The sequence below is a fragment of the Struthio camelus genome, chromosome 5 (assembly GCF_040807025.1).
Source record: "Struthio camelus isolate bStrCam1 chromosome 5, bStrCam1.hap1, whole genome shotgun sequence".
NCBI lineage: Eukaryota > Metazoa > Chordata > Aves > Struthioniformes > Struthionidae > Struthio > Struthio camelus.
Genome location: NC_090946.1, coordinates 82,102,169 through 82,118,397, shown reverse-complemented (window position 1 = coordinate 82,118,397; position 16,229 = coordinate 82,102,169). Strand labels below are relative to the sequence as shown.

Below are 16,229 nucleotides of genomic sequence, written 5' to 3'. Positions count from 1 at the left end.
TCCTGGAGCCCCAGTGAAGACAATGCTGACTGCTCTGGAGGAGGAGTACAAGAGGAGGAGGGACCCTTAAAGCAGGATTACTTTGAAAATGCTTCTCTCACCCATGAGGAGCAGCTGCTACCTCTGCTGATGACCTGAATCCCAGGTATCCGCCTCGTCCAGGCGAGAGAACAGGTGTGAGCACCCTGCCGCTGGCTGGACCACATTGGGCCACGGTGGCTGGGACAACAGACAGCATTTTTGCTGTTATCTACAAAGCCACCTGTGGCTACAGCAATGGAGAAAGGACTGAATAAAAGCTTCAGCATCACCAGTCCTCCCCACAGCACCTTCTACATCTCAGCACTTACCATGTATGACAAGATAATGTAACACGAGCGTTGACAGCACACCGGTGTCAAAGGTATGGGGAAAGAATCACCCTCTAACCAACAGAGGCAGAAGAAAACACACCCTAATGTGGATGACGTTACAGTAACAAACAAGGCTATCGCTTAACTTTTAGCTGACAACTAGGAATGCAAATCACAGTCACTCACTGCTCTTTCAGAAGACGCTGTTTCCCCCAAGCGCTACACTCCAAGTGCCACCACTCATCTTGCCTGGGTCTCACCACCACAAGGCAACACGCTCCCCTGCACATGCCCCAGACATCCACATCTGCACTTGTTTCCACCTGAGCAGGTTGGTCCATAGAGAAGCTGTAATGGAAGCCAGCTGCATTTCACCCAGGTACCCAATTTGATTTATGGAACTGGCACAACCCACACCAGCCAAGGAAACCTGGTTAGTAGAAGCTACATCCCTCCGCATCAGCTATCAGCTACATCCACCAGCAAATGCCCTACTTGCACAATAGAGAAGATAATTAGCCTTGGTATGTTCTTAAATGTCTTTTGTAGAGCTGACATGAAGGTACAGCACACCATTCAGTGCATAGACTAATCTCTGAAAAATAGTCGGGGGTCCAAAGGCTAAACGCTGTACCTCCTTCCCTTGCAGGCCACACAAGCAACCCTGGTGAGTCCACCCCCTGGGATAGCGAGCTCAGCTCAGCGAGCCATCAATGGAAAAGTGTTTTTCACATTGTCCTAATTCCCAAACAGTAAGGGGCTTTGCAAAATTTGCTTCCAAATAAATAAATAAATAGGTAGATAGATAGACAAGTAAAAAATCTCCAAGCAAAATCCTGAAAGTACTGATTTATGAAAAATGCTTGCAGGAGGAAGTCTACAACTGCGTATGCCCACCCACCATTAGCCTCACCTGAGCATGAAGGCTGACATTTTAAAAACTTAATCAAGAAAAATTAGTTTCTATGGCAACTAATGGAGCATTTAATAGTTCAAGTAATGAGCACTGTTTATAAGAATGCTGCAAATTATGAATAGAAGTAACTTATCAAAGGCTATATAATCACTGTGCAGAAAAACAAATAGCCCCCAATTCAGGAGCTGTGGTGCTTAGAACCTTCCGCACGATCAGAAGTCAGGCTGCGTTTTGGAGAACAACTGTGTAGCCAGCAAGCGCTTGTAATTCTTTTCCCTTGCAATAATTGCTGTAGCCGTGTATCATTTTTCCCAAAGGCATTATTAATACATTAGACCCCAAACATTTTTAAAGGAAGTTTCAAACTGCTTTCAGCTTGAAAGTGCAACGACCACTTTGAACGCGTAAGCTTCTGTATTTCTACCTGCCTGGAGAATTTTGTGGCAAGAAGCAGGGTGAGAAAACAGTAGGAATAAAGCTGAAGATAGATTTTCAAAAGAGAGGCCCCTACAGAGCAGCGTCGTTTCAACATGACTTGTAGCAGATTACAGAGAGCCAGGTACAAATAATCGGTTTGTTACAAAACTGCATCAATTGATTGAAAAGGTAAAAGCAACACCTAGAAGGACTACAAGGCTTAAACGTGCACTTTGGTAATGCACGCAGGAGCACTGAGATGAAGGAAAAAAAATTATTGTTCTTTATCAGACTGCTACTTGCAACACACGTCTGTCAAAGGCAGCCTCAAATCATAGAGGATGTCATGAGAAGTTTACAGAAACAGCAGAGTGGTGGCCCAGCATCGTACCAGGACACTCCTGTTAGCCCTACCATATTTGAGGCTTTTAAAGTCCTGAGTATACCCTTAGGAGAGAAACCCTACCAGCAGCACATCCTCTTTGCCGTTTCCAGTTTATAAAGGAAGGAGAAAAAAAAATTCAGGTCTTGCCTGTTTTTTTTCTGTAAGACGACGGGTCTGATCCCCCACTGCTTCCCACCTGCCATAGTCATTTCTGCCCACGTGAAGGGAGTTTGAAATAATACTGAACCACGACACGCGCTTGGCAGGAGCAGAAGTGGCTACGCTAGCGCAAAGCAGAAGGCAGCTCTCACTTCCCCGGCTTACTTCTCTGAGTGGTCCTGAAGAAAGGCAGATCTGCTCCCAGGAGCTGAGCCCTGGCCTCTCCCCCAGGGGAGAGCAGTCTGCACTACAAGTGCTCCCTCGCATGCATTCATGTATATAAATATATCCTAGACACAGAACTTGGATATCCAGGAGCCACCTTACAGAACAGAGAAGACACATCTGCAGCCTTCTGACAGAGACTGTTTTTTCCTCTCTCTTTACATCCAAGGGGAACTCCTAATGTAGGGGAAGGAATACCAGTTGGCCAGTGTGTTGCTAACGGCAACCCACAGCAGAGGCTGGATCAGCACTGGCAAGCACTGCAGGTGGCCCACAGGACGGGACGGGCCAAAAAGAAAGGTGGTCAGTGCTTGGGATGGCAGAGCAGACAGAGCAGCCTTTGGGACTCCCTGAGGACCATCTCGGCTCATAGCAAGTTGCAATGGTTTGAGGCCATCTTCTTGTCTCACTAGACGCTTGGGTGCCAGAGCTTCACTCAAGCAATGCCTAGACTACTCTCTTAGCCACACAGCCACCATGCACTTTCCTAGGCTGGCAGGAAGGCAAGGACTGGACAAACATCAAACAAGACGACTTAATGTCCTGTACAAACTAGGCAGAGGGCTCAGCTGGGTTCTTCTGAACCTCCCCTAAGCTGAGCCGCTTAAGCGATCCATCCTGCAGTGCTGGCATCTGAGGACAATCCATTCTTCTCCAGCCCATCCCTAGATCTGGCATATGCCTGCCTACCATCTGGCTGAGACCTTAAGAGGGCCCAGAGCAGAAGTGTTAACAGGAGAGTTTCTCTACTATCCATTAGATTCTTGGCTTTTAATCTGCCTTTCAATAGTTGCGGAGACCTACTGTGAGCTCAGGATGGGAAATGCAGCTAATTAGCCCCAACAACATGAAAAAAAAAGTCTTTGTTAAGCAAAGTGCATGATTTTAGAGTCTTTAATTTTGCAGGTGTAATTAACTGCCGTTCCAAACCCCTGGTTATTTAGGTGCTCAATTACCAAGCTCAGCCAGCAAATCAGCAACACAGAACTTTCTGCTCCAGCATTTGCAGCTAATCTTAAACGCTAGCCTCAAAACTGGAGGCTTCAATGAGATACTTTCAAAATTTCACTTAAAGGACACGCTAAAACTCAACCAATACAAACCCTACATTTTGAAAATCTTTCTAGTTCATCACTGCGATCTGGCTCCCACACATCCCTGAGCAGAAACCCATCGTGGCACCCACTGCCAGGGATGGCTCCAAAGCCACCTCAAATGAGCCCTCCATCCCCTGCAGCTCTCCAAGGTGGCCCTAGGGTCCATCTCCCCTCAACACCTCTCCTTGCATCGACTGCTGACTCTTTTACCTAAGGACAGACTGGACAAGAGTCCAAGTTCTCACAAAGGAACTGCCTCTCCCCTCGGGTACTCTTACTCATCCCACTTGCTTCCTCTCCTCATTTCTCTGCTACCAGTGGATGGTTCCCTACGTTTCCAGGGCTGCGAGCATTTGTCAGGCCCAGCCCTGATGGCGACAGCAAGGACGAAGGAAGAGCTAGGCAGACACCCCACCTGGCCCTTTCCCAGTAGTAGAGAGTATTACTGTCATTGATTTCACATACCAAAATTGTACCGTGAGTCAGCTGAAAATGTAAGTGAAGACTCTCTTCAACCACTGGTACTGGAGACCATGTTCACGCTCCCGACCTCCGCGCACCACTGCCCAGCGCACACCTAGCAGAACATGAACAGCTCCCTGCCTATCCAACTCCAGGATCTTCTATGATTTTCTACGCTATTTAGCACGAACTGAATCCGCTGTCTCCTCTACTGGCAGCTACTCGTACTGCTAGCTGCACCTTTTGCTGTTTACATGAAGGAGTCTCAAGAGGAACACTGATGCCCCCTTAAACCTTGCTGCGAGCACAAACCGCTGTCGGCCAGGCTGTACCCACCTGCCAGCACGTTCTGAGTACCAGCAGCGCGGCTGAGCTGATTTCCCTCAGCATCTCAGACCAGACCAAGCAATGGAAGATTTGTAATTTTTCTCTTCGGCAGAATACAAGCAGCATTTCGAGACAAGCCAATGGGGCACGCTGACTTTTTTCCTTTTGTGTTTCTTATTCCCCCAATTCTTTAACTTTGTTGCAGATTTTTCAGGTACAGAGTGCTTTCCCTTTGTTTGTGACAATATCCAAGAGAAGCTAGGTTCACTACACCTTTGTGATGAGATCAGCTGAACCCAAAACTAGAAGTAGGACAAATTTATTTTTCTGGTTCCACCATTTATCCGTTCTTTTGGTACCATATACACAGTGAAGAGAAAAGGAAAAGAAACATGGAATAAACAGCACTGTTTTAACACAATACACACCCAGTATCACATGTCACTCATTACTGCTGTGTGGCTTGATTACTAGCTATTATTGCCACAGTGGGAGAAACGACAACACTGAATGGCACAACCTCGAGTAACGGGGAGCGCGGGCCGACGAGCAGCACTTAGGACTGCAGGGCTTTTGCAATGCCGAGCTCCAAACTACACCAGCAACTGCACAAACCACTACCTGTTTTATGACTCCCGATTTCTGCACTCCTCGAATCACTGTCTGCAAAGAGTAATTTCAATTTTTTCTTCCCCCTCGTTACACCTGCCTCTATTTAAATGGCATGCATTTCCAAGCGGCTGCCACCTCCCAGGACGTGACTGTCCACATAGCCCCAGGGAAGGACAGGAACAGAAAAACAATGGGCATGTTTAACCTTGGATCTGGCCCAACATATGCACACATATGCTTGTTCTCTAATATTTTATATACATACATATATACACACACACCCCTATACAAAAAATGTTACCAGGTAACATAACCATCAAATATAAACGCATACCATAAACCGTGCTTCCCAGTTTTGCATAGCACAGCTGCTGCTTTGTTTGCATTCATATGATGTTAAAGAAAAAAAAAAGTAGCTGCTATCATTTTATAAAAAGAATCATTCCCTAAAAGAAGGAAATAAGTGCTCTTGAGTATTTTTCTCTCTGATTACCAACAGGAATGTCTGAAAAATGGAAAAGCATAAACTGGAATAAAATTAAGTAAGATAGCAAATGGGGAAACAAGTCATTCATTAATCAGATTTTCTCAGCAAACTCCATATAGAGCCCTGCTTATATTCCATCTGCCGCGTATACCCCAGTTAGTATAATAGTATTCAGTTAGTTTATATTACAAGGGGATTGCTTACAATAAATCCATCTCTATGGGTGCAGGGTGAAATCCAAAACTACTTCCCATGTTTTGGAGCCTGAACAATAGCCTTATTGGAATATCATTTCTCAATTTGAAACCAATTTATTATTTTATATGAATCCACATTTTCAGTAATGTCCTTAGACTCACTACATCATAATCACATTAAGTCTTTATCAGAAAACTTACAAAAAAATTGCTAAATACCATCTAATGACACCCGAGTTGTAAATGTATAACAACAAATGGGAAATTTTTACTTCACTAGAGAGACAGCATTGAGAAAGAGGCAGGTATAATTAAGTGCAACCTGAGTAAAGACAGCTAAATGCCTGAAGATGGTTTCTTTAAATTACCTTCTGGAAACCCAAATGCAGCCAAGAATCTGAAAGTGGTCATGTAAAGTCAACATAGACTTTTGTTCCAAGCACAAAAAGAGCTTGATTTCTATATATTATATATCTCCACTCCTTTCTTGGAGTATATAATGAAAATTGATGGGGGATTTCATAAATGCCTAATGCAGAGCTGTTTACTTGTCAGCGAGTTTTAAATAAAACCAGTTTCTATGCATGTCAATAGTATCTTGAAAAAGCCTGAAAAGCATATGCAAGCTCAACCACATTCTCAAAATAGATACATAATTACTTATTTTAGAAGCTCACTTCCCAGGTCTGATAAGGTAAAAATAAATTATCATTTTGAAAATAATTCACATGGTTAGAAGACAAAGTAGGATAACTTTCTATGCAAAAATTGGTTAAAAAAAATTAAATGCTAATAATGCTGACAATTACCAATGAAATGCGGATGGGAAAGCTTTTTCAGAAAAAAAAAATATATTTACTGCAAAGAGAATAGGGACTATCCTGCCAGATACTTTCCCTCAGATTCATCTAATACTGCATGCTCTCTGAACACGAGAATCAAACAAGGATATAATGTCAAGTTTCATATATAAATTCTGCTCAAATAAAAAAAGGAAGGCTTAAAAAGAAATATCCTACCATCCCTGTCAGGCAGCCATTGCCTCTCGGTCGCAACAGAAACCCTCTGTAGACCTCACCCTAAAGAATCAGGCCCATACAGAGATATACGTTAACGGTATAGACAAGAAAAGGCATCTTCCCTTTGCCAGAGCTTCTCTTTGGTAGTTTTACACACAATAAGGAGGCATACTTATACTGTGGACCTGGAATTCATCAAGTGATACAAAAGACTGCATGTATCAAAAAGATCTAGGTACAGGTGAAATGGAAAAGGCTGTTTGAATTTTCTTAATGTCTGTGCCTCTGGAACCGAAGCTATACTGTTTTAAATACCTTGAATACTTAAAATCTTACACTATCTGTCTTTAAACACCCACTCAAGAGTAATTATTGGCATGTAAGAGTCATTCTGCAGTAGATGCAAACAGCAAACATCAGCTCGCTGGGTTTACACCTGCCTCCGATCTCCTATTTAAACTCCATCGGTGCTTTTCCCCAATAGGGACGTTGACAAGAGCAACGCAAACGTTGGTGAGATTCATTGCAGCCTCGCTCAAGAAAAGACAGATTATACACGGGCAAGGAGCGCAAAGGGCTGAGCTTCCCCGAGCGTCGCATGCCAAAGTTTAAACATTGCATTGCAAAAGGCTCTAGTGTCCTAGCATTTCCTTTTTTACTTTCTGAGGTGCTAAAATGGAATGGAAATTTAATAGGCAGGTGATAAAAAGGCTAATATTCAAACAGAGCCCTGCCAAGCCTCCTGTATTTTGCTGCAGAATCACCCTTCTGAGACTACCAAAACTATCCCCCTGCTCTCAGGCAATTAATCTGCAAAAAATACTGCAAGTCTTGGAGACTTGTAACCTGAGACTGAATGTGAGAAAGCAGACTGAGGTGCTAGATAACAAAGGAAATCTATAAACAGGCAAAATGAAGAGAAATCAATTTTCCATCCCGAATCCCAGATGGGAAAATAGAGATTTTATGAAAAAGCAGCTCTGTGGTTGCTTTCTTGATAAGACATTTTGGTTGAACAGCTTGTTTTGATCCTCCAGCATCATAAGCTTTGTTACTGCTTAAGAAGGTCCCTTTCTTAGCTCGTCCAAAGTATTTACTGACAGATAACAGCCCTGCTTGCTTCGAAGCTGCCGTGGGCCTCCAGGCGCACAGGTTTGGGAGTGATCTTTGATTTCAGCTGCTACCACGCAGCACTACCCCACGTATCCATGCAGTCATGGAGAGGTTCTCCTCCTCCTCCACCCCTTAGGCAGAGGCCAGTCACCAAACTACCAACTCATCACTGCAAGTGAAAGGCCCCCAAAATGTAGAGAAGCTGAGAAAAGGGATGCTGGTATCCACCTCCGCACCCAGGACCATAGTGGCTGAGGGAGCAGGGAGCTCTCTGGGAAAGCATTTGCCCCAGGGCAGGGAGTTTAGGACGTGCTGCAGAGCAATATGAGGCACCAGGGATCCTGGGTGGCCTTGGCCGGGCGCTTAATGTCCCACTGAGAGTAAGGTTGCTCCTCCATCTTGGCTGTTGGAAAGAAGGTCTATCAGAGCAGGACACCTTAGTGATGAGGGCAGACACATGCTCAAGGACAGATGTAGGTGCTTTAGATGACCTTCGAAGGAGCCTCCCTTTCCCATGATGAGGGCAGGAACGTGGCCTTCTGGCCACGGCTGAGCTACGCACCTGAAAGCAGGTGAAATAAAACCCAGGGGAACACCATCCTGCTCTTGGTGTGCCACACTCCTCTCAGAGCAGAGGGACCGATGCCTCGGCTGCAGGCAGCGCAAAGCCAACAGTACCTAGGAGCTGGGGCTGGCCTGGAGAAGTCCTTCAGCCCCTGCAGGACAAATGCCCAAAGGGGCACGGACACTTCTCCGGAGCCAGGGAGCGTGTGAGAGAGACCCAGGCACGCAAAGGGGGTGAGAGGGTTTCACAGCACTCTGCCCTCAGCTTGCCCATTTGAAATGCCTCCATTTGGGCGGGACTCCAGTCCATGTTTTAGTATTCCCTCCACTCAAAAGGACAGCTTTGTCAGCCTTGCTGGGGTTATATACGCTGGCAATCCATACTCAGACCATTACCTAAACTGAGAGCCAAGTAACTCCGTGCCACAAGGAATAGCATGCTGCCATGGGCTATCTGCACAGACAAAACCACAACTAACTGTTCAGGATCCCCTCATCATTTTACGAAAATCTGATTTAGGGCCTGATGCTGCACCAGAAACTTGCAAGTTGGCCACAAACTTCGTTGAAGCAGGATTGTAACTGTCTCGTGTTTTTTCCGCACAAGCTCCCCAGCAGCCTGCAGTTAAACTGCACTAGTAAACTTGCTCTGGGTCATCAAGCTTTTGAAGGTGTATGGAGGAAATAGAAACGTTCTCCGAGGAAGCAGATTTAATCGTCAGCCTCGCTTTATTCTGACCTCTTCTGCCTGTGCGCAAATGCACTGGTTCCTCTGCCCAAACAAGCCTCATGCACACAACTGCTGCATCCAGAGCCAGTTTCGTTGGCTATTACAAAGTTGTTAAATAAGTCTAGTTAATAAAAGTTTGGGATAACTGGGGGAATACTCAACGTAACTAACAGGCACTAAGGGACATGAATTTGTTTCAGGTGACAGGTTGCTAGACAATAAAAGTTACTGGGCCTGGAGCAAATCCCATCTTCCTTGCACATAACAGCATCTCATGTCATAACAAATCCCCTAAAAGGCAGCAGGGTGTCCTCAAAGTGGAAGGTGCTCCCTTTTGGCTTGAAATCAGAGGCCCCGACTGAGTTTTCTGTCTCCAGAAAATATTTTATAAAACGCTGATACATTAAAATGTTATTATCGACCTTTGTGAACAAGACCTGTATCAGTTCAGGGCCTCTCATTCAGCTCTTAGAGGGCCAGTGAGGAGCAGACCAGTGTCAGACACCAGCATCTTTCCCCGAATCTGCCCTGCCAGTGTTCAATGCACCACTAACTTCACATGGGGTTGGGCAGCATCAGCATGAAGAGGGCAATCAGCAGTGAAAGAGAACATAATAGCAGGGCAACGAATATTTTTTCATGCTTTGTGAGGCACTGAATATTAAACTTTATACTAACAGAACTGATTTGAAAACCTCTTTGGTTTCATTTAGGATGTTACAAAAACATCTGGAATTAATTAGCTGGGTTTTTTTTTCCTCCTTCCTATGGTAGTGACTAGATAGAGACCCATCTAATGTCTTGTTCTACAACAAATAAACTGAATCTTCTCATTAAATTGGAAACAGCTACAGAATGAACCACAGAGAGTCACTGCACCTCTTCTCCCAGGAAACACATCGCTCGCTTTCAGATTTGAGATGTCTGCTGAACTCCCTTTCTCCAGTTCCCACCTCAGCTAACTACATTTCACAGCTCCCCCAGAGTTCAATAAGTTCGTCTTACAGGATTGCAAAGGAGAGGTGTTCAATTCACCACCTTGCAAAAAAAAAAAAAAATCTTTGCAAAGTGTTCTCGCGTTCAAAACCTTATACAGATACGCGTGCCATAGAATTTGGTTATCGTAATCAACACAGATGCACCCTCAGTTCTCACCACCCAGCTGGCCACCAACACAGCAAGACTGAAGAGACCAGAAGGAAAAGTGGCAACGCCAGAAGCGGGAACAGAGCGCAGTGAGCTCGGTTCAGAGAACAGGGTGAATCAAGTGAGGGAAACACAAAAGAAAAGTAGAACGGGGGCAGTAAACGTAGCATGACACTTGCACAAGACCGCAGGCGTCTGAAAGGCCACGATTTCAGGCAAGCTGTTAACATGGTACGCCGGGCAAAGCGGGCAGCTGGAGCACAGGCTGGCTGGACTCTGGCTTCGCATCCGATCCCACGGAAAAGAGCTAGCCCTTGAAAAGGGTTGTTTCTTTTGGTCTAACTTGTGTTTTCTGCACCGCTGTTGCTGGAACGACCCTAAAGACCCAGAGGCGTAGCTGGATCGCTCCCTTTGAGCTCCTGCACGCCTTTGCTTTCGCGCCTTACTCCCAGTCGTCCTTCCCCTCGTGTTCGTTTGCCCTTTCCTCCTGCTGACCTCCGCCAACCTCACTCACGCACCTACCAGGCCCCCCCGGTGAGGGCGCAGCACAGATTTCGGGAGCCCTCCCTCGTTGGCCGTAAGGCCGTGTTCCTAGCCAGGCAGCTGAACGCGCCGAGACCTTTGCCGCTGGTGACGCTTCTCCTGCAACACCCCAGTATCGAACCCTCACCCCTGCGCTGAGCCTGCTCGAGTCCAGCCCTCATCGGGTTGGGGGGTGGGGGGAAAAACAACCCGCGAAGGCCGCAGGGATGGACGAGGTCGGGCGACGCGGCGGCAGGCTGCCACCCGGCCGCGGCTGGGCCTCCTCACCTGTGGCCGAGGATGGCCAGTGACCAAGCAGGTCAGCTCCAGCGTCTCGCCCTCGCGGATGGTGTACACCCTCTCCGAGTAGCGCTCCTCCTCGATGTTACACGCCAGGCCCGAGTGCACGATCCGCACCGTCGGGGGGGCTGCGAAACCAGCACAGAGACAGAGAGACAGAGAAAGCGGGTGAGTGCCAGCGCACCGTCCCCTCCTCACCCAAGCTCCTCGCCCCCACGGCGAGGGCGGCGTCAGCCCCCGCTGCCCCGTCCGTCCCCCTCCCTCCGCCGCGGGCTCCCGCAGAAGCGGCCCTCGCCCCCGCGAGCCGGCTCGGGCCCCGTCAAACTCGGCCGCGTTATGAACGCCTCGCGATCCCCCCGCCTTAATTAAACCGTCAAAATTAAGCAGTAAAACAGTGGGGCTGATACCGGTTTTCATAGTAGCAGAGACCCTCCAACCGTCCCCGCTGCCAGCCTCGCTGGCCCCCGGGCAGCTGCCCGTTGGTCCCCCGCCCCGTCACCGGCCAGGTCTTGCCCGCTCCGTGCTGGGGACTCCGGGAGCTCCCACCAGACCGCAGCCGGCCGGGTGGCTGTGAGGCCAGGCATTGCTCCGAGCAGCGTTATCGGTTCTTCTGGGCCGGCCGTTGCCCGGCTGGCGCGGTGGAAAGGGCGCACGGGGTTCCTGCGGCTCAGCACTCGGGCACCTCGGCCCGAATCCCCCCCACCTCCGTCCGCCCGCCGTGAGTAGTTCGATCTGCATTCGGCTGCCACGTCCCATCGCGGCATCAACCGCTGCGCAACCGGCTAATCGTATCCCTGACATCCAAAATATCTGACCCTGGCTCTCCAGAGGCTGAAGAAAGTGAGACTCAAGCAAAGGACCCCGAACAGGACAGTGTCAGGTCAACTCCGTGAACAGGAAGAGCATAATTATTTCAGCTGTAATGACTAAGCCTGGTATTCGGAGCTACCTTGCATTGCCCCCATCCATCTCAGTCTGCTATATTTAGACCATTTTTCAGTGTGCTTGGCCGAGGGTAACCCCTTCAGCAGCATTTAAGAAATCTATCCTCAGCAAAGCCTCTCCAGAGAGCACAGGCTCAAGCAGAAGAGCTTCTCTTGGCAATGGATGGTCCCTGCGTTACTGGTGGGCTCATAGGTCTAACGGCACAAGGTGAAACAGCTCTGGAAGACCGTCAGGTTAGCAGCAACAAGAGCTTGGGGAGGCCACTTAATATCAGTTAAGGAAGGACGAAAGCAAAAAGCCTTCCCTGCGCTTCTGGTTGCGCATCCGAGTAGGGGCAGCTGGGTGCCGCAGTCGCACGGGCAAGCTCTGCTCGCCCCGCACGGCGCCGGCCACCCCAGCCCGCTCCGGGCACAGGGCAATGGCTGCTCTCCTCCGCTCACCTCCGCCAATGAGCTGTTTTGTCATCTTAATATCCGAAGGAAGGTGACTTGTGCTTTCCTCCTCCCGGTGCGAATACCCTGCTCCTGACGTATTTTCGCTAGGGTGACGCAAGGAGCGCGGGTCAGGGAGGCTGGCGGCTCGCCCCGTGGCTGCCTGCGGCGCCCGACGTGGCCACGGGCAAAGACCGCTGCAAGCCTGCACGGAGGAGCTCACGGCAGCGCAGCAGCCCGGCCAGCTGTTTTAGACTAAGCCTTGTTTTAAAAGTTGCTGTTTTCTCAGCTTCCAGAAGGATAAAGATTAATTTCCCAACAGCACCTGCCTTCTGTCAGCAGCAGCTTTTGCTTCCTTTTCTCCCTCCCTCCCTCCTCCTTTCAGGAACAGGAAACAAGGGAGCCGTATAAAGGCAAAATATTTCATGCTCTCTTTTCTTTAAGGTACTCCACATCTCAAAAATTGAGCTATAATTCACAAAGAAAGCTGTCCCACACAGAGGCCTCACAGCCCCAAGGCAACACCAGGCTCGGGACAGGTCTGCAGGAGGTAGCTGGAGCCCCAAAAGGGACAGCGCTCCTTCCCCACTTACCAACTCGAGCATCTTGCAATCCTTATTCTGGTCAGAAGAACAAAGTCAATAAATCAAGTTCTGAAACACTGATCCGCAAAAAAGAAAATAACTTTGCAGTAGTTTCCATTTCGTTCCAGTTTGTCTGGGATCTGCCCCACTTTCTGCATCATGTCATCAAGGCTAAAAACCATAAAACACGTCTCTAGAACATGACCCCGAGCGCCAGCTGCACCCCTGCTTCCCCAGAGCAAAGCGGTTGAAAGCCTGCCTAACGTTAAGGGTCAGAATTAACCCAACGCTACAGACCGTAGGCTGCTTCTGCAGTTAAAATGAGCTGTATTGTACACTTGGAGCATCAATGGCTGGAGATGGCCTGCCTGTCGCTCCGCCACACACAGCTGCGGGTACAGCAGGGCTCCAGTCCGCGGCTGTGGGAGACCAAAAAAGCCCCAATGCAAACGATAAAACGCTGAAATGCTTGAGCAGAGCCATAGAGCGGAAAGGTGAAAGGTTCAGCACAGACCGTGAGACTTCTGATAAAATTAGAAGAGTCAGCAACATTACGCCAACATCCTGCTGCCTTTTAAATTCATATTACATTAATATTACATTTGCATTCATATTATATTCATATTACTTCAAATTACATTTGAAGTGTCCTTCGTTTTAGTGCCTATGCCACTGTTCCACATCCATTAAGGCTTGGGAAGGTAATATATAGAAGTAAAAATAACCCCCTGTGTATTATTACAGCAAAAGTATACGCTTCTTTAAGAGGAGATCAAATGAATAAAGGGAAGTCAGAAGCATTCTTACTTCTTTAAGTTTTAGTGTCTTAAGGTTCAGAAGATATTGCATAATTATGAAATGTCACCTCCCTCTCTAGTGCAGAAATATTCATTACAGCTACTTCTGAAATATGCCTCCAAGGATTAAATACCAGGCGAGACATTACAGTAATATATACTTGGCATTTATTTTGTTTATGGCATTTTAGAAGAATTTGTCTTGCGATTATACACAGTAAATATTGCATGAATGAATCCATCATGCTTCTATTCCTGGCTGTGCATACACATAAGGTAAAAAAGCCAAGTGTGAGGTCAGAAGGAAAAACCATAACAAAAACAAGAAAACTGTGCTTTTGCTACAAAGACTTTGTACAGCACCAAGAGATTTCTTCTTTCAGGTGAAAAATGGTGGCAACCTGACATTTCTCCACATCTCATTATACATTGATGTTAGCTAGGTCCCTTTTATTAGCTGCTCTTTTCCAACAATTTCAATTTATTTCCCCTCTGTCACCTTCTGCCCCCCAGAAGCAACATGGTCTCAACTGCAAAAAGTTCCCCAGAAAGTTTAGAAAAACAACGTGCCAAAGATTTCTGTTAAGACAAAATTAGCAATGCCTAAAGTTGAATACGTGTGCAGGTGTCTAATGAGGAAAGACAAAGGACAAGGCAGAGGCTGTGCTGAATGTTAGCTCAGTCAAATTTTACTCTGCATAGTTCCCTTGGAAGTTATTTTCTGAAGCCGTGCAAGGATGAGATAGCAATTTCTTACAATGAAGGAAACCTCCGAGCTTTTCAAACCAAGCTGGCCACCCAAAAAGACCAAACAAAATGAGAGTTAGCACGAGAATCAGAAAAGATGTTTTATGACTTACAGTATGTATGTGTAGCTGTGGCGCAAATTAGAGAACGTGCACAACGGGAATGCTTCAGGTGTTTCCATTTAAGGGTTGGCAACTCTCACGACCTTAATTATAAAACTCACAATATTGAGGGGTTTTTTTTCTTTTTTTAATTAAAAAAAGAAACATAATAAACTGCTGGAATTTCATTAATAAATTATAATCTCAGCTCTTCTTGGAAAAGGTTCTTAGTCTACATAATTAAAGAGAAAAGCTGACAAATGTGATTGCACCATTTCTTAACTGCTCAAAAAACAAGACAAACAGAATCCAGAAAGTATTTATTTTCAGTCTCAGGATCTCATGCTAATCTCAGAAGCTTCAAGGGCAAGAGACTTGCTTATTTGCCTATGACTGTGATATTGCAAATTAGAAAAAACAAACAAAGGTAAATGAAATTTTGGATACCCAAACTGAACCTCCAAGAAAAGATCACCTACAAGCCGCTGGCTGTAAGGCTGCCTTTGGGGAATCGGTTCTGCCATGACACAGAAGGGCTGTGACCTCCCGAGGTACGAAAGATTCAGAAATACTAGTGGACATCATTGGCCCCGTCTGGGCACTTGCCGCGTGAACGTGCTCAGGTTCCCGGAGGCTTGTGCTCTCTCGCTCTCCCAGCAGTGAGGTTCTATGTTTGGGGCAAACAGGAGCATCTCCCCCAACTAAATGAATCTGTGAGATGTTTCTACAACCTTTATCTCAGGAAGCCCTTAAATTGCTGCTTAACGGAACCTGGGAGTTTATAGCTAGGGAAGGATCACTGCACATGTCCTGCTTTATATACTGGTCCCCACAATTCCCCCTCATGGCCACTGTCAGAGGCTGAATATTGGTCCAGATGCACCTTTGGTCAGCCCCTTCTGTTTGCCTTGGCCAACCTTATCATTTACTTCCCACGCTTGATGCGATGAACTTCAAACTCCCTGCACCACTTCCCTTCTCAGTCTTTCAATGACAGGTGGAAAGTCAGGCCTTTCTCTCCCCTCCCCTCCCTTTTTTTAAGGGTGCCCCAGCCACCTCCATGTTTTGAGAAGTTATTGATTCATCCTGCATCTGCGTAGCTGGACCAGCTTGCATCAGACCAAGACAAAAGAAGAAACTGCATGAAACCTTTACAAGAGCTCGCTCCCCTACGTCTCCAGGACAAAACAGGTTCACTGCCAGCTCTGGATGGCCTAAAGCAGCTCGCTGCAATTAGCAGCGGAGCAGAGCTTGCCTACTCATGTGATGCAACAGTAACTTCGTTATTATTCAAAAATCATGTTAAATAGGAAAGAAATCTTTAAACAGAAAAGGATCCCAATAGGCCACGTTTCTGTCTGAAGAATGATCATGGCCTTTTTCCCTTTCCTCTGTGAACTGGAACATACCTACTGTTCCAGAAACAGATACCGACAGACAGAGACCATATGTCATAGACCATAAGTTGTTAATACTTGCCCAGTGGGAGGAACAATAAACAGCAGTGTAATGAGTTATAGGGGGGGGGGGAAATTATATATATATATATATCTCTCTTCCTAGAAACAGTATTATGTTTCCCCTAACTCAATA

At 46.8% G+C, this 16,229-nt stretch overlaps 1 protein-coding gene across 1 annotated transcript in view; it reads right to left on the bottom strand.

Moving 5' to 3' along the window:
- The window catches only part of MDGA2 (MAM domain containing glycosylphosphatidylinositol anchor 2), a 411,004-nt gene that overhangs the window by 247,361 nt on the left and 147,414 nt on the right, over positions 1-16,229 (bottom strand). The window contains exon 2 of the mRNA XM_068947620.1: positions 11,020-11,159. Coding sequence (XP_068803721.1) covers positions 11,020-11,159 — 140 coding nt within the window. The remainder of the gene's footprint in view (positions 1-11,019; positions 11,160-16,229) is intronic.